The following is an 18,846-nucleotide window of genomic DNA, read 5'->3' on the forward strand; positions in this document are numbered from 1 at the left end:
TTTTTGTCATCCAGAAAATTCAGAAGAGAACTCAGCCATCTCTCTAGCCCCTTATTTTATTTTTGACTCATATTTCCCCCTACATTTAAAATAAAATTTAAAAGACACCTTATGCATTGGGATGTTGTAGTCCCTCCATAGAGGATAGTTGATCCTCTCAGCACAAGTTGATGAGAAGATGTTATGGCTGATGCATCACAGCACCAAGGAGATATATAATGGGGTTTTTATTCACATAATGTTATTCGCATCTTTCTGGTAAGAGCAGGGAATGTCAGACAATCAGTAGATTCAACTGGCTTTGCCTTTTATTGTGGTTAGGCGTTGGGACTACATTGAGGGTTTCTGTTATGGATGGAGTTTGATTGGTTTGAACTCTCAATGGCTGCCAAGTGAGGGAGCTCCAGGGCTTTCTAATGAGCCACACAGAACACAGAAGAAAAGAGATAGGGCGGGGTTTCGCTCTGTCAGTAGTGAGCCATCGAAATGTAATGGAGTCAGATTCTTTTGCACTGGGTCTTACTTTGTAGCGAAGTGTGACAATTTATGACTTTTAAACAGCATGCCAACAATTTGCTGACATCACTGTTTGTGGCAAAATTGCCATACTTCCGTTTATTTCTTGCTTGTTCCAACTGTTTATGCTCCCATTTCTTCTTTTCTTAGCATGTATCTGATTGATTTTAATATATATTTTCACCTCCACCATTTATGGTTGATATAGGGTTTCAAATATGCATATTTAACTTATCACAGGCTGTCTTTAGTAATATCATACACTTTGATGCTTAATGTGCCAGTCTTACAGCAAGAAACTTCTTTTGGGGATTGAAAGCTCTCAATATTTTTTAATTTATCTTTGTTATACAGGGTTAGATGAGGCCATTTTCATGTACGTACATAATGCACTTTGAGTATATTCCCTCCCTCCCATACCCAGCCATCCTGCCCTGTGTTCCTCTTCTACTGGTCCCCTTTGTTCTCCAGATAGTTTTGTTTTTCCTCACAACAACATTGCCCTTCATCTCCACCTTGCCCTCACCCCTGTCTTTTATGCTTGGGTATTCATGGATTTTATTTATTTATTTATTTTTTTTGTGGTACATCAAAAAAATTCTTCACAGTACTTAACTGTTATGTTTGTCAATTATATTTCAAAACTGAGCAAAATGGGGCTGGAGGGGTGGCTCTGTGGTTAAGAGCAGCGCCGTGCAAGTCCCACGGCCCGAGCAGTCCCACAAGGCTGCTCAGGTTTGGTCCAGGGTCCTCAGGCCCCACGTAAGCAGCTGGACAAGACTGCACGAATCTCTAAGCCCCATCCCATGGGGAGCAGAGGCCTGAGGAGCCCAAGACCTCATGAACAAATAGCAAGCTCCAAGATTCGTGAGAGGATCCAGCTCAAAAAAGAAAGGGTGGATGAGTGATGGAGCTGGACACCTGACTTTGCGCCCAAGCCACTGCAGGTGAGTACACCCTGACACCAATGAACGCATGGTGTGCTGCATGGGCACATACGTGTGCACACCACACACACACACACACACACACATACACCACAGCACACGTGCAAGAAAATGAGCAAATGACCTTTGTGTTCACCCACAAATTGACCATGTTGGTTATTCCTCATTGTTTGGCAGAGATTTCATTTTCGACTTAGTTATCAGCTTTTTCCTATTGTCTGAACAAATCTGGGGGGAAATTCCATCAGCTCTGATTAGAAGTATGGGGTAACCTGACCTCTTAAGGCTTATATGATAGACCCTTGGGAACTATGTCACTGGAAACTTCTTACGCTACTTGTAAGTCTGGGCTTCAGAGCCAGCACATGAAATAGAAAGCAAGTATGATCTCTAAACTAAGGTCAGTAGGGAGTCAGCGACTGTACGTGGCTACATTCATTAAAGTGAGTTAAAACTGCAAATTTACTTCCTAAAGCCGTTGTGTTTTCGTGCATAAAAAGGCGCATGCTGACTGGTTTCGCACCATGTCCAGTGACTCCATGGCTTTATGCCTGTGGCAAGGTAGACGCATCACGGTGAGGGTGATGGTACCGGGAGAAAGCCGCTTACCTAATGATCACCGGGAAGCAGAGCAGGAGCACATGACGCCCCATTCGAAGCTGTGTCCCTGTCCTTACTTCCTCCAACCAGGCAGCGTCTCCTGGTTTCCACCGCCTCCCAACGCCGACACCGCATTAGGAATCTGTCAGTGGGCTATGACCCACTGGTGAGGACAAGGGCTGCACAGTCTAACGGCCTTCCTTAGCCCCACATCCGAATGCTGCATTGAGGACCAAGCCTTCAACACATGAGCCCTTTTGGGGGATACTTCATATTGATGTGGGAATCTGGGGTGTCCTTGAGAGTGAGGGAGCCTTTCAGGCTTTAACCCAGGAGTTAGGGTGCTAGACTACCATGGTCACAAAAAAAAAAAAAAAACTTCCATTGAGTCAGTGGTCTCCAGGCTCTTGTCTTATGAATTCAAAGAAATGAAACCCACAGACCATACAGGGTGATGTTTGGAAAGACTTTTATAGAGGTTACAGATACAACTTAAGAGAAGGAAGGAAGGCAGAGCTCTTGCCTGACAGGAGGCAGGAGAAGTTTCCAGAAAATAAAAAGCCCATACAGAGACCCAGCTTGGGAGACTTACATGGGACTTGTTAGTCCAATTCCAATGCCAGATTTCTAGAGACAGGGCTCATGCTTTAATCCTCCGGGAAAGAGAACTACCCTTATTATCTCTTTCAGTGCAGGGAAGGTCCCTATGAAGGAAGAGGGTCAGGAAGGGACTTGGGTTTAAGAGAGAACTCTAGGGAGGGCACTGTGAAACAGATGAGGAAAAGCCCGATCTATTTGGCATTTCTGATTTCCAGCAAAGTGGAATGGCCTAGATTATCCTCCTACAGGCTCAAAAAACAAAACAAAACAAAACAAAAAAAAACACTCTTTTACTTTCTGGGGTTGTGTTACCCCTAAATTGTCTCAAGATCTAAACCGTAATACTATCGGTCAGTTCCCAAGTGAATCCTTCACTCAATCTTTCTCTTACGTGGCAGGCAAACATGCTTTCTCAGCTCTGATGGTCTTTGGTATCCCCTCCCCACCTGTTTTTTATTTTCTTTTTTGATGGGTCATAGAGCAAGGTGATGTTTGGACTAGAAGAATGTAGTATAATCCCTTCCTTTGGGGGGGGGTACTATATTCCTGCCTTATAGGATTAATGACTAACCTGTCATCCTCATATTACACAGGTTCAGAGAAATCTTATCCTGGGTGAACTCTGGAGTCTGAAGCAGATCTAGAAGGAGTTTAACTAACTGATTACTTGTTATTCCAACATTTCAATCTTCTTGGTCAGTATATCAATCTCACTACCTGGTAGTAAGATGTGCCCAGCCCAGTTGTGGGCTGGCTCTTTCTTCGATGGTGATACAAGATGCTTTAGAAACTGGTCTCAATTTTATAGAGCCAATTAAATATTTTTTTTGTTATTGTTACTTTGATAAGTACTCAAATCCCACAGATCTAGTTTGATTGCATTCAGTGCAAAACTCTGAACCACGTGTTCCAAGGGGTAGAATCTGGAGTTGGGACAATTCTTGCCCTTGAAATATGTCCAGTTGTGTGAGAAACAGACAGGTGAGGAGATGGCAGTCATGAGATGTTACCAACCTGAAAGAGACTTGCATGTAGTTCAGTTAGAGGCCAGGGTGAGAGCACACAGCTTTGGAGGGCGAGAACACACTTCCCGGAGCGGGGCTTCGTTCTGCTCAAACCCCTGCGTGTGGGACCTTTGCTGACTTACATTGAGCTGAATTGTAATCTAATGCTGAGTCACGCTGGAACCTTCCTGCTGGGCAGGTATGTTCATAGACCAATGGCAGCTTGAAAACTTGCTCAGTAGGCTGGAAGAGGAAAATGAATGCTGGATGCTAATGACAAGTGTAAGCCATTTCTTTGCTTTGGTAGCCCTCCTCACTCACCCCACGACAGACAGCTGTTGGGAGAGATACAGACCTATTAGCAGTTTTAACATTTCTCCCTTTATCTCAAAAGCTTCTTTATGGGAGCTTTTCTTATGAAAGAGATATCAATATGATAACCCATTTGGGACTTGGTATATTACATAGCAACCTCCTTCTGATGAAATATTAGAAAGAGAGACACTGGGCTTATTCATGAATTTTAAGCTGGACTGACAACTCATTTGTAACCAGCCATCTTTCTGGAGAAGACTATTTCATTGAACAATGTCTCTAACATCACATCAATTTTTTAGATACTTTGGGGAATTTGCATTTTGGAGAGTGATATTTTCTTAGTTGATGTTGAAGTCAATAGTCCTCTAGAGATGGGCTAAGTACAACCACTGCTTGTGTCACAGCAAAACTGAAGTGGAATGACGTGTGTGTGTGTGTGTGTGTGTGTGTGTGTGTGTGATTCAAAGGTGACCTTTTGTTTCTCCACACCTGCTTTACTGGTGCAGTACTAATCTCCAGCAATAGATACATCTCATTAAACTTACATGTTGCAGACAGCTTCATATTGCTGGGATGAACACCCAAACCAGGCACAGTGTATGGGAGGAAGGGATTTGTTACAAGCTGACAGATCCAGGGCCGTTCCGTCAGTTGTGGAAGGAGCCGGCTCCCATTCACAAATCCAAGCAGGGAGAGAAACCACCACCAGCCGGCAACACCAAAGGGCAGCCAGCACTAACCTGGCGGCAAGCAGCTCCCCTAGAGCTCCAACCTCTCTGTGCCCCTTTGCGCTGGGTTCAGATCCACACCCAAGCACACATTTGCCCTGGACCCCAGGATCTGCCTCTGCGACACTGCCTTCAGTCAGGTGGCTGGAGACCCAAGTTACATGCTTAGTAAAACACCCGGGTCTGTGGGAGGCATACATTCCCATTGAAACCACCACACCATACATGTGGTCTTCATGCACTCTCTGCTCCTCTACTCTGTTTAGACCATGTTAAGTTTCCTGCCACCGCTGCGTGCAGGACCAGCAACTCTCACTTCTTCATGTCCTCTCTCTCTGGACAGGACAAGTCCACACTCTGTTTCAAGTATAAACTCCTTTGATGTCTAGCTTTTAGAAACATTGCCCAGAAATGCTCGCTTTACGTTCCCCAATTAGTTACCTCTTGCCTACAATCTGCTCTATTTTAATGTACTTTTTATTATTAGAGAGAGAAGAGAGAGAGAGAATGGGCATGCCAGGGCATTCAGCCACTGCAAATGAACTCCAGACACATGCACCACCTTGTGCATCTGGCTTACATGGGCCCTGGGGAATTGAACCTGGGTCCTTTGGCTTTGTAGGAAAGCGCCTTAACCACTAAGCCATTTCTCCAGCCCAGATTATCTGTTTCCTGTTTTTGTTTTTTAAAATGTATTCTTGCCTGCAATCTGGATGGTAGATAGATATGCCCTACCTGAGATAGACTCACTCCTTAACTAGCTGCTGCTATTTGAACCTCCACCTGTAACATTGGAAATGAACAGATGTGCTTTTCCTAAGAAAAAGAGAAGCACCCTTGGGCTGTGTGATTCTCCGCCTGCGAGGCAGCTCCAAGATCATCTCGTGTGAGAGCTCTCGTGGGCGGCTCCATCAGGGACGGTGTGTGTTCGCCTGCGCTGAGGTTGGGAAAGGACAAAGAGAAAAGACAATTTGTTCTCTCACGTGGACCTATCCTCTCTCTACCCGTGAGCTCACACTATGAAAGCCTTTTATTAGAATGACATTGAGAGGGTATTATGTGATCTGTGAAAGGGCAGAATCACTTTTATCAATGTTGTGTTCTAATTTTTAAAGACACTTGATACTTTAATGATGATGAGAATAAAAACAATCATAATATTATAACTTGATTCACTGAAATAGCTACAGGTGATTTGTCTTTTCAAAATCAAATCAAATCAAATGACAAAAGTACAACAAAATCCTTTCTTTTTATTGATTTAACAGAAAGAGGGGAAAGAGAGAGAGAGAGAGAGAGAGAGAGAGAGAGAGAGAGAGAGAGAGAGACAGAGAGACACAGAGAGACAGAGAGACAGAGAGACAATGGGCATGCCAGGACCTCCAGCCACTGCAAACAAACTCCAGATACGTGCGTGCCCCCCTTGTGCATCTGGCTAATGTGGGTTCTGGGGAATCAAACCTGGGTCCTTTGGCTTTGCAGGCAAATGTCTTAACTTCTAAGCCATCCCTTCAGTCCCCAAATCCTTTCTTTTAAAAATATTTTATTTATTTTTTATTTATGAGAGAGAGATGAAGGCAGATGGAGAGAGAGAGAGAGAGAGAGAGAATGGGCATGCCAGGCTGGAGCCACCGCAAATGAACTTCAGACTCATGTGCCACCTAGTGCATGTGGCTTTACGTGGGTACTGGGGAATTGAACCTGGGTCCTTAGGCTTTTCAGTCAAGCACCTTAACCACTAAGCCATCTCTCCAGCCCCCATGAAATTTTTTCAGTGCATCACCAGTTATGACTCTGGCCACTTAGCAGTGACCCTTCTTACAACCAAGCATTCATGTAAGGTCTTGTTCTCTTTCTAAACAAATTTCCCACTGCCACTTTATGTGTTCCCAGACTGTGGGAGCTAGAAGTCTTGGTGCTATGGTCAGTGAACTGGACTTTGCTGCTTCGAAGTTCCCAGGGCACCATTTCTTAGATGTGTAGCAAGTACTCTAAGAATTTGTATTTAGGGGCTGGAGAGATGGCTTGGTGGTTAAGGCGTTTGCCTGCAAAGCCAAAGGACCCGGGTTTGATTCCCCAGGACCCACGTTAGCCAGATGCACAAGGGGATGCACACATTTGGAGTTTGTTTGCAGTGGCTGGAGGCCCTGGTGTGCCCATTCTCTCTCTCTCTCTTCCTCCCTCTTTCTCTGTCAAATAAATAAAAATAAAATGTTTTAAAAAAAGAATGAGAATTTGGACACAAATAAGAGCAAATCTTTGTAGAAAGTATGAGTAAGATGTAACTACAGAATATCCTGCTTTAAAAAAATCATGCCTTATTCTAGCAGCAGTATTTGTTACCCTCTATGTTCCTGGAAAGTTACATATTACAGAAAATATGATATTACTCTGTAGGCCAGTCCTAGAGTTTTAAGTAAGCTTGATAAATTGGACTTAGAATGGACTGTCTTTTGGATATGTGAATTTTGTTCATATTTTGATGGTGGGACATATTGACATCTTTTAAGTTACCAAACATGGAAAGGTTTACACACAAAGTCTCTCTGCCACAGATGTCACAGGAGTCACTCAGTCACCCTCCCCTGAGACACAGTGCTTATTACGCTACAGACAAGCCAGGCAGAAAGAAACTAGCAGGAGGAAAAGGACAGATTCCAGGCTGGCTTTGAAGAAACTTGGCCTATTTCCAACTTGGGGCAAGATGTTGGATGCATTGAGGACTTTTTTATTTTTATGTAGGGTCATGGTCTAGCTCAGGCTGACCTGGAATTCACTATGTAGACTCAGGCTGGCCTTAAACTCATAGTGATCCTCCTACCTGTGCCTCCCGAGTGCTGGGATTAAAGACATGTGCCACCACGCCCGGCTGTTTTGAGGGCTTTTTTGGGACACAAGGTGCCACAGTGAGAAGGTAGGTGGGAGCTGTCTGCGCCTGGCGGTGTCTCCTCTCCGGGGCTGGTGCGTAAGTTCTCTTTGAGGCCACAGAGCAGGTCTCGTACAACATACGATTCTTGCCCCTGTTCTTTGTAATCAAAGTTTAACCGAGCTATTACCTCCTTGACAACCAGGGCCCATATTTTGTTTTCAGACAAATCCATGACTTTTCTGAAGGTTAGTTAATGTGAGCTGAGGAGAGGAGGAATTTCAATTTATAATTTACAACAGTATGCAAAAAGCCTCGCTTGACTCAGAGATCGGGGAAAAGACCGGAGACGAAGGAAGCAGGTTTCTCCTGCTCGGTGACCTTCCTGTCAAAGCAGATCCCAAGAGAATCCAGACACCTTTCTGGTAACCATTGCAAATCCACATCTCTACTTACTTAACCGAGAGGGGTGAAGTTTCTTGGATACTCATTTCTCCAGAGGAGGCTCCTTGTGTACTCACATGGACCACTTATTATCACGTCAAGTCACATCACGCCACATCACATCACGTCACGACACGTCATGTCACCTCACTTCCTATGAACTGACCAATGCTTTATGTGCCTGACAGGACCTGAGTGTTACAAAGAGCTGTGCCATTAGTTTTCTTTCAAAGCCCTTTGGATTCATTCCCATTCAACTCAATTTTGGATTTGAAATTTTGATAGTTATATTTTAATATGGTGAAGAATCTATTTCTTACTATTTTTTATTTTATTAAGAGTTCTCACAACACACCTGTATTAAGTTTACTTAAAGATTTTTTTTTTTGATTAAATTAATCATTTAATTAGTTATGGGGGGAAATTGAACACAGGCCATCAGGCTTTACAAGCAGGTACCTTTAATCACTGAGCAATCTTCCCAGATGATTTTATTGTCTCACCCTAGCCCAGGCTGACCTGGAATTCACTATGATTTATTTTTATTTATTTATGGGAGAGAGAGAGAGAGAGAGAGAGAGAGAGAGAGAGAGAGAGAGAGAGGGAGAAAGAGAGAGAGAATGGGCACGCCAGGACCTCTAGCCACTGAAAATGAACTTCAGATGCATGCATCACTTTGTGCATCTGGCTTATGTGCATCTGGCTTATGTGGGATCTAGAGAATTGAACCTGGGTCATTAGGCTTCACAGGCATGTGCCTTAACTGCTTAGCCATCTCTTCAGCCCCTGTATTAAGTTTTGTCACATGATTTCCCATGTCCTGTAGCTTTGCTGATGTTATACTATTCTATGGTGATAGAATTAGGAGGGTGGAAGAATTTAAAAGTTTCATGGTGCCAGGTGGCATCTCCAGATGTGGGTGTTGCATATGTGATGTGTAGCTAGTGTGGTAAACAAACTGCACTTTTAGTTTTTTTTTTAATGTTAATTTCTTTGATTTTAAATGGCCATACACATTTAGATGAGGACCACTGATTGGACAGTGAGGTTCTCTGCAGATTTCTTCCCACGATCTGCTTATATGATGAATTATGTGAATATGTTTAAAATGAGTTTATCTTGGGCAATCAAACATTCCATATTGTTATATGTTAATATTTTGTTGGGCTGGAGGCTTAGTTGAGAGAGAGAGAGAGAGAGAGAGAGAAAGAGAGAGAGAGAGAGAGCTTATTCAGCATGTGGGAAGTCCTGAGTTTAATCCCCAACACTGCAATAAATTTACAAACAAGAAAAATAAGCACATAAAACTTTTAAAGTATTAAAAATAATAAAACAAATATTTACAGGAAGAATTGTATTTTCTAACCACTCTAAACTCAGCATGGCTGAACTCAATTTGAGTTTTACTTTTTTATAGGAATAATATATTTGTAATATATGTTATGAGTGATTGGGTCTCTATAGCAGTATGTTGTAAGGGAAAAATGCTAAAGCCACAGATAATTTGAATAAGTCATTGTTTTATTGATAATTGATAAATGAGAATCTCAAAGTTTAGAAGGATATGAAGGGCCTCAGGTGTCTCCCCCAAAGTCACAGAAATATGGGTGCCTAGGTTAATTAGTTAGAAGAGAAAGTATAATTTTGCTTGGCTCATTTACAACAAATTAGAAACAGAATCATATGTCAAATTTAGAAAATAAGTATTAAATTTCCTTTCATCCTTATCATTGAGTATTTCCCCCAGGGGATTATTTTTGTAAGCACAAACATAGGTCTAAGTGGGTAAATAAAAAGAGAGGAGTAGACATTCTCCTTCAGCCACTGAATTCGTGGTGAGGTCTGCAGAGCCGGAAAGGATAATGACACAAGGGAGCCTGCTGGCTTCCAGCCTTTAGTTTACTGGAGCAGCCCTGTGAGCTCCCACCAGAGCGGGGCAAAGCGGCGGGCTTTAAGGGGAAAAGAATCTTCCAAAGAATAGAATGTTGTTGGTCTCATTCTCCTTGATGAAGAAGAGGAAGGGGTGATCGCAGGAGAAATATTCAACTATTGGCGCGGATGTCAAAGAAATTTCCACGCCTGTGGCAGCCGCAGCTTCTGTCCCCTCTTCTGTCACCTCCACAAAGGATTTGTGCCTGACTCTAGACACCACGAGATCATGCCCCCCACTTATGCCAGAGAAGTCGGCTTTCTGTGGATTGAATGCATCCACTATCCCCATGTGTCCCAACACGGTCTTGAGGTCATAGTTTTCTTCCACTTTGAACCTGGGGATGGATAAGTGCACCTCTCTCTCACCCATGGCCTGTGGCTTTATCCACTCTATTAATTTCTCAGCAGTGAGCTTATCTTCAAGCTACAAAAATAGAAAAAGAAAAAGAGAAACTGCTATGGTTAGCTATAGACTTCAAACACACTTAGCAATGAATTGAACATTTGGGAAATATTTAGTAATAAATCTAAATAAATTTTATGCTAATTAGCACAAGTGACAGTCTTTAATGTGCAATTATATTAATTTTATCATATATGTATTGCATATATATGTATATGTGTATATATATAAAACAAGAATCAATTACTTTGTAGAAAATGAACTATATACTATAAGTTCTTCTGCCAGCCTTGTATTATTTATTTAGTTAGTTTTTGTGAGGTAGGACCTTACTTTTGCAAGCTCATTTGGAACTCACTGTGTAGTCTGCCTGGCCTCAAACTCATGCTGATCCTCCTACTTCAGCCTTTAAAAAAACAATAAACAATATTTTATTTTTATTTATTTATTTGAGAGACAGAAAGAGGCAGAGAGGGACAGAGAGGGAGAGAATGGGCACACCAGGGCCTCCAGCCACTGCAAATGAACTCCAGATGCATGCACCACCTTGTGCATCTGGCTTACGTGGGTCCTGGGGAATCGAACCTGGGTCCTTTGGCTTTGCAGGCAAGTCCCTTAACTGCTAAGCCATCTCTCCAGCCCCTACCTCAGCCTTTTGAGTGCTGATATTACAAGTGTGAGTCACTACATCTGGCAATTGGTTATTTTTAATATAAGTTTCTTCTATACATGATGCATTACACATTGAAGTTTTCATTTATGCTTTATTTTTACCTGTGTGCTTGTAGTATGTATGGCATTGTGTGTGTGTGTGTGTGTGTGTGTGTGTGTGTGCAGATATGTGCCCTGTGCGTGGGTAAAGGCCAAAGGAGAATATTGAGTGTCCTGTTCTGTCACCCATCTGTATGCTTCCTTGAGACACAGTCTCTCACTGAACCCCAGGCTGTTGTTTTTGATCAGACTGACTGGCTTAGGGATCCCCAGTGATTCTTCAGTCTCTGTTCCTCACAAGACTAGAGTTACCAGTGGGCGTGACAACACCTAGCTCTTTATGTGGGTGCTGGGGAATTGAACTTACGGTGAATCCGTCCCCCTCAGGCCCCTATGCATGCGTGGCAAGTGCTCTAACCTGCCGAATCATCTCCTTAGCCCTTTTCATTTTGTTTTTATTAACATATTTGTAAACCTTCCCCCACTGATCTATCTTCCTGTCAATCAAGTTTAAATTATTGCTTATGAGTACTATCAAAATGATAGTTATTGCTTATGACCCTACTTAATAACAAGCCTTTTGGTATGCACCAGGAAATGCTAAAGTATGTGTAAATCAAAGCTGAAACATTTAATCTTATTTTGATTTTTTTGAGATTGCTGTGTGTAATTATTTTCATTATTGTCTTATTTAAACTCGGTACCTTATCAAGATATCAGGCAAGGGAAGGAGGAGTTTGGGGTGTAAGTTTTACCTGCTGCAGACCATCAACTTCATTTGGCAGAAGGACAAACATGCTCAGACGTTCGCCTTTGTATGGCATTTCCAAGATCGTGGCTTGCACGTCTTCTAAGAAGGCAAGTTTGAAGTAGTTTGTCTGTTTCATCATCTGCACAGGTTTGCTTGTGTCCTGCAATGTATTAATTCATCAAACAAACAACAAGAGAGACATAAAATATTACTCCTGAGATACCAAACATAACCTTTTTCAAAGAGACAATCCAAACGAATTATAGTGATAAGAAGTTGTAAGGATATGTGGAAGAAGAGGGACTCTTGGGATTTACCTGGGAGGAGGTTTTGGTATGGGAAGTGAGCCAAAAATATGATATATGGCATCAGACAAAGTTTGTACTGAGCAACCTCCCAGGCTGAGCTCCAAAGGGAGGCGGTGCGCGGCGGAAAGGGAAGCTTGTCTTTTATTAGGAAAAGTACATCTGCCCACTGTCAAGCTGAAGGTAAAAGGTTCAGGTAGCAGGTAAGTAAGTAAGGAATTTATAAGAAAGTATATCTGGGGATTGTTTGTCAAGGCTCATCACTGAAAGAGTTTAAACATGAAAGTGGGGAGAAGAGCTATGAGTCGCTCATACCGCATGTGGTTTTAGCATAATGATATCTGTTGACAAGGTGGCTGACATGTCATCTTCAAAAGAAAATAGAATGGCAGGAAATGCATGAAGACAACATATATAAGGGTAATGAAGTGTATCTGGTGCTGGGGATTAGCCCCATGCCAGTAAAGCCGGGGTGGAGTGGGCTGAAAACTAAACTTTGAACCACCCAAAGAATAGATGAACAAACCCATCATGGTTTATACTTAACTACAACTACATTACACATGTAAATAAGCTATAGGCAATACCTTGTTCAGCCAAAATTTCTCTTCTTTAGTGTGCTTTTTCTCAAATTTCTCATTCCACAACCCTTTAAAATAGACTGCATTCACTAGAACCAGTACAGTTTGTCTGTCCAGAGTCCTCATAGGAAATAGGTCCTTGATTTTTTCTGCAAGGGAAAGAAAACATTATCTGCATTAAATTACAAGTGGTTTTTCTGGAAGATGCTTTGTAAGATTTAACCACAAATTCCTCATCACTTGTTAGCTATGAGGGAGACATCACTTCTTGCTGTGGGAAAGGTGCCCAGGACTGATCACAGCTAATTCAAAACAAGTGCTGACAAACTTTATTTCCTCTATTAATGTATCGCTTTCCTTTCTTTTTCAAATGACTTCCTCTCTGTATTTTTGTTTTTACAATATTGGGCTCATCTCTCAGAAGAGATAAAGTCCAATTATTCTTTTTAAAAAAATATTTTATTATTTATTTGTTTGAGAAAGAAAGAGAGAGAAGGAAAGAGAAAGAAAGAGGCAGATAGAGAGAGAATGGGTACACCAGAGCCTCTAGCCACTGCAAACGAATTCCAGACACGTGCTACCATGTGTATCTGGCTTTTACGTGGGTACTAGGGAAACAAACCTAGGTCCTTAGGCTTTGCTGGCAAGCACTTTAACGGCTAAGCCATCTCTCCAGCCTGGCCTAATTATTCTTGATCACAAGTGTTACTCTATAATATGAAGCACCTATCTTCTGTGGTTGGGCACTATTTGCTGTGGGGGTCTTCCTAGTCAATCTCATGCTGGATTGCAGTAGGCCTGGTCTGTAAGAAGAGATGGGAGGCAGGATTGGTGTCTATACAGTGAGGCTTTGTCAAGGTCTCTGAAATGGATAGAGAAGATAGTGAGATCATCCCTCAGTTGAGGTATGCATGGGAAGCTGGTCCTGAACCTGTAACTCAGTGGGCAAGAAGTATTCTTGATAGGAGGATCACTTATTTTCCTAAATGATAAAAGAGCAATGGGTGTTTTCTAACGTTTACTCTTAACAAATCATAATCCGGAGCTGGGTATGATTTCAATGGAACTATATGATCTCAACAAGTGCTGGAGTAGAGACTTGGGGCCCATAGCTATACAGTCCACCTGGGGCTATTTTCAAACAAACAATTTTCCTGCCATGTTTCTACTAATTTACTTCCTGTAATTACTTTCCTCATTCCCCCTGGCTCAGTCCGTATTCATCGAGACATTCACGTGCAGAGCTTTCTCTACCGTCTCTCCAAACCCACCCCACGCCGCGCCCCTGTGCTTCAGCCCGTCAGACACGGGCTCACCCACAGGGCGCTCAGGAACGTTGCTGTCCCTTGAGCCCCTCCCACACTCTACCGTCCGTTTGGCTTTCCACCCAGGAATTAATCTTCTTTCGACTTTCTTCTGCAGCATTTACAAAATCCAGTCTTTCCACATTCGTTCGGTAAAATTTCTGTGTGTCTTCCAAATATTTCTTTGAGATACAAAGGAAGCCAAAAGAAATTGAGAGTAATATATGCTTTGCCAAATGTAATTATCTATTATTATAGTTAGCTGAATGAGGACCCTGACCACTCCTATTCTCTCATGAGCATGCGTAGTATTTTTGGTGTTTGTTTGAGGTAGGTCTCATTGTAGCCTCTGCTGACCTGGGATTCCTTGAACTTAGAGCAACCTTATATCTCTGCCGCCCAAGGGCTGGGATCAAAGGTGCTCATCAACACACCTGGCCTATGCACCGTTTTTATTCGGATGCTAGGTACACAGTGTGAGAGGGGAGAGCAGGCAGGCACCAGGGGATGGTTGAAGATCAAAACTATTCTGCAAAATGCAGGTGGAGGACAGTAGGACCCACAAGTTTCGTAGTAAGTGGCTCTGATGGAGGTGAGTTCCTCCTGAGAAGTCTCGCCAATAAATTCAACTCTTTCATTTCTCATTTGATTGCACCTTCCATCTTGGAAATGTTAGATTATCTGGTACTTTCCAAACATTCTCTAGGAAGTCATCCAAGATTCCCTTTTCCAGAAGTCTCCCGTTAGCAATACATTTCCTGCCAAATCCAGCTCTTCTTGACAGAGTCAATGTAATTCATTAATAGCATCTCATGACTCACTGCTCATGAAATCCCCTGAGCCCACACTGCATTCATACTTCACTAGCCCTGGGACACTTCACGGGGGACCTACAGTTGAATGAAGGTGTAGCTGTTCCCCAGGGAAATGCTGCCCATCCGAGCCAGTCTTGCTTGCCCACTCAATTTCCCTCATAAGGCCATTTAGACAGGTAAGATCCAGTGTGCAAACTGAAGGTTTGGAGAACCATGCGAAATTTACCTGGAGAAGTTGAAATTTCTTTTCTGCATAGATCCTATTGGCAATCTTCAGGTCATAGGCATCACTGGATTTGTTTAATTTAGTGAGCAGCTTTTGAAACTGGTGATGCACATTTTCAACCTTTAACACCAAAAAGAATGCTCAGTAAATTTCTATGAATGTCAATAGTGAATCCACAAGGTCAATATGTAAACATTGTTAATCTCAAAGATGGCTTTTTGCTTATTCTCTGATATGTGATCTAATTTGCCTCAAATATCACTATCTTCCACTCAGTCTCTCCTAGAAAATTCCTTTTTTCTGCCCTAACATTCTCAATTGAAGTAAAGATGCAATGCCCTTTAGTGTATCCTCTCATTGGTTTGAATTACTTAGGCTTGACTTTTCAGATATACACTAAGTTCTGCAGGGTACAAATCATATTCCATTTCTAACCGACATCAAAGACATGGTTAGGTCAAAATTTGAAGTTGGAATTTTTTTTTTTTTTTTTTTTTTTTTTTTGTGTTTCAAGGTAGAGTCTCACTCTAGCTCAGGCCAACCTGCAATTCACTATGTAGTCTCAGGGTGGCCTCGAACTCACAGCAATCCTCCTACCTCAGCCTCCCAAATGCTGGGATTAAAGGTGTGTGCCACCAGGCCTGGCTGAAGCTAGAAAATTTAAATATATTGTGATACAAAGCTTTGTTATGGCCCTTAGTGATATTGCCTGAGACACAATGACTGACTTACGGCTTTTCCTTCACAGAGGGCATTCTCTGCCTGTAAGAATAGATGTGGTTGGTATTCAACCAAGGACTGCACGCCAGTCGTATAATGAATCCAGATGTAAAGAAGGCCCAGAGAATTCAATAAGCTCTCTAAGAAGAGGTAAATGAACAGAGCTAAGTTTTGAATTGACGTCTCTCAGAATCTGAAAACTTGTATTTTACAGCTATTGTTTTGCACCGTCGCACTCTGTATCCATGTAGATGTGCCAGCAATCATGTCCCAAGTATACATGAACTTATGCTTACTTTTCTTGCTTCAGTCGTTGGCTATTGCTATTATTTTATTATAATAATAGCTAGCATTTATTTTGTCTTCCTGTTTATAGCATTGTTGTACATATTTTCACAGACTGAATCAAACTCCTTTCTATTCCACATTATAGGGATAGGGCCACGGGAACACAGGGAAAGTGTGTTTGCTCACATTTCCTGTAAGTTAATGTTCCTCTGTAAGGTCAGTTTCCATCTATAAGGAGCAGAACTGGAGCTGAAGCTATCCTAAAACAGCTTTCCACCCAAGTTTTCACAAATATTTATTTACTTGGGAGTGGTGGAGAGTAGGCATGAGTCAGGGCCTCCTGACACTGCTAAGGAACTCCGGACACATGCACCACTTTGTGCATCTGGCTTTACGTGGATTCTGGGGAAACCAGGCTTTGAAAGCAAGTGCCTTTAAGAGCAGAGCCATCTAGCCCCTCAATCCTTATTTTAAAGCTTAATACTGACCTGTGACTAAAACAAAACTGCAAAAGTAATGACTATGAAAATGAACTGTGGAAATACTGAATGTGTCTTAATCTGTTTTGTCTGGGATTTCCCCTAAAATTGCCCTTTCTCAGTTTATGTGACATATGCAGTTTAAACTGTGGCCATCTCTTCTAGGAGAAACGTGCTCTGGACTCACCTGAGAAGCTGCAGCTTTTCCTTTTGTCTTTGCTGGGTCTTTGCTGACGTGAAGGGCCTGGAAGAGACAGCACAAGGGGCATGAGAACGCCCCTCAAAGGATCTGTCTCCACGTAGAGACACCTCGAAAATTTATGAATAGACAACCTTTAATCCCAGCCCTTGGGAGGCAGAGGTAGGAGGATGGCTGTGAATTCAAGATTACCCTGAGACTACATAGTGAATCCCATGTCACCATGGGCTAGAGTGAAACGTTATCTCAGGAAAAAAAAAATAGACCTCCCATACGACCCAGCTATATCATTCCTCAACATATACCCTAAAGATTCCACACTCTTCTACAGAGATTCTCATGCCTTCATGTTTAATGAGGCTCTATTTACAACCTGTGAGCATTATAATCAGCATAGATGCCCATCAACTGACAAATTGATAATGAAAATGTGGTACTGTATACACAATGGAATTCGATTCCACAGTATGGAACATGAAATTATGAAATTGTCAGGAAAACTGATGGACCTTGAATCAATTAATAATTATATTAAGACTCATATTAAGTGAAATGACTGAAACTCAGAAAGACCAAAATTGCATGTTCTCTCTGGCATGTGGCTCTTAGTTCTCTCTCTCTGTTCATGCGTGTACACACACACATACACACACACACACACATATGTGGACAAAAATCTTTCAAGATAGAACTGTTACTAAAAGCTGATAGCAACTATATAGAACAAAACAGAAGGACTGAAGACCTGGCGGCAGGGTGTGTGTGGGGGTGAAATTGAGACAGAGAGGGAGCTGGGAACACAGGGGTGGATGGGAATAAAGAAAACCAAGTTGGATTTGTAAAGGTCAGAATGAATGATACCTAAATCTCTGTGGGCCAGCTCAAAATCTCCATATGTCAGCAACAATAATAAATCTGTCCAAATCAGAATAGAGGAGAAAGAGGGAAAACCTTAAAGCAAATACAAACACAAATAACAAAGAAATAGAAAAAAAAAATCTCCCAAATGACAGGAAATGAGTTTGCGCTATGTAAAGACACAGCAAAGTCACTCTGTGATCAGTCACATGGAAGAGTGGTAATCCATTCCTTGTGCAGGGAGCATCTGATTATGCGCCCCTGGACTTTAGCTCAGTGAGCCCCTTGCATCAGTAGCCATCCGTTTTAAGCTCACTGCCTGCTGGTTGCTGGGCAGTTGGAGCAGGTGATCCTGGCATTCTCACTTGCAGGGAACACACAGGGAGTGCTTTTGAGTGTGTGTGTTTTCCCACGGCTCTGAGCTCACACAGTCGTGGGGATGCCTTCATGGGGTACTGCTCTTCCCATGAGGCCTCCAGATCCGTAGCCAGCTGGCAGTGTGGTGGAGAACCCAGTACCCAACTGGTCAGTGAGGCGATGCTGGCACCTACCTCCTCAATTTGTTGCGCGGTGTCTCCCGCCGCCCCGGGCAAGAGCATGGCTAATGCTGACATGATGCTGACTGGGGAATAGAAAACGTTGCTCTCTGGTTTTCTGAGATGCTTGAACAGGTCAATTGTGAACTTGATGTTTGCTTCACCTAGTGAGTCCATAGCGACGTTGGTATGATCTGGAACTCCTAGAGAAGCATCAAACTTATTTTAGAATACCTGACTGCACAGAACATCACCCTGTAATTAAACTGGCTGATGGGAAATGGCATACATTGGCTTACGAGAGTCTGGCTAGTGAAATTTTCATTCATATTTTTTTTCTTGCCTTCTACAATGCACATGCATTGACTTCCTAACCAGAAGATTCATGAGGACATTATTCATAAAAGACTGATCCACAAGTAATAGAACATCATTATATTTTCTTCCTCATTTGTTGGTCTAGGTTTGTATAGGAAGACTTTATTACTAATGTCAAAATTAAGATTCCTCTGGGTAGCATGCAGCCTGATACGTAGACTCACCTCCCATACTCACTTTCAAGGTGCTTTAGCTACCAGACGCTCTCCCCACATGCCTGAAAGGGACCAACTGCTTATTGAGAAATAAATTTGCTTAGCTAAATTACAAACTAGATGAAGGAGGTATTTTAGCTTTTCCTTGACAGAACAGGTAAAATACAATCAGTCTGAGTAGG

The 18,846-nt window shown here is 42.3% G+C and overlaps 1 protein-coding gene across 2 annotated transcripts; it reads right to left on the reverse strand.

Moving 5' to 3' along the window:
* Positions 1–9,974: 9,974 nt before the first annotated feature.
* Positions 9,975–18,308, reverse strand: LOC101606462 (serpin B4). 2 transcript variants are annotated; one of them, XM_045135256.1, is made up of 7 exons: positions 18,147–18,308; positions 16,726–16,782; positions 15,052–15,171; positions 14,075–14,192; positions 12,713–12,855; positions 11,825–11,980; positions 9,975–10,379 (listed from the first exon to the last, which is right to left on the reverse strand). In XM_045135256.1, exons 1-7 carry the CDS (start codon positions 18,306–18,308, stop codon positions 9,975–9,977), a joined length of 1,161 nt encoding a protein of 386 aa, XP_044991191.1. The 2 variants fall into 2 exon arrangements, with proteins under 2 accessions (XP_044991191.1, XP_004654855.2); XM_004654798.2 differs by lacking the exon at positions 16,726–16,782 and having other exon boundaries at positions 18,084–18,308.
* Between the last annotated feature and the right edge of the window lie 538 nt (positions 18,309–18,846).

Source organism: Jaculus jaculus, chromosome 15, assembly GCF_020740685.1.
Source record: "Jaculus jaculus isolate mJacJac1 chromosome 15, mJacJac1.mat.Y.cur, whole genome shotgun sequence".
Lineage (NCBI taxonomy): Eukaryota > Metazoa > Chordata > Mammalia > Rodentia > Dipodidae > Jaculus > Jaculus jaculus.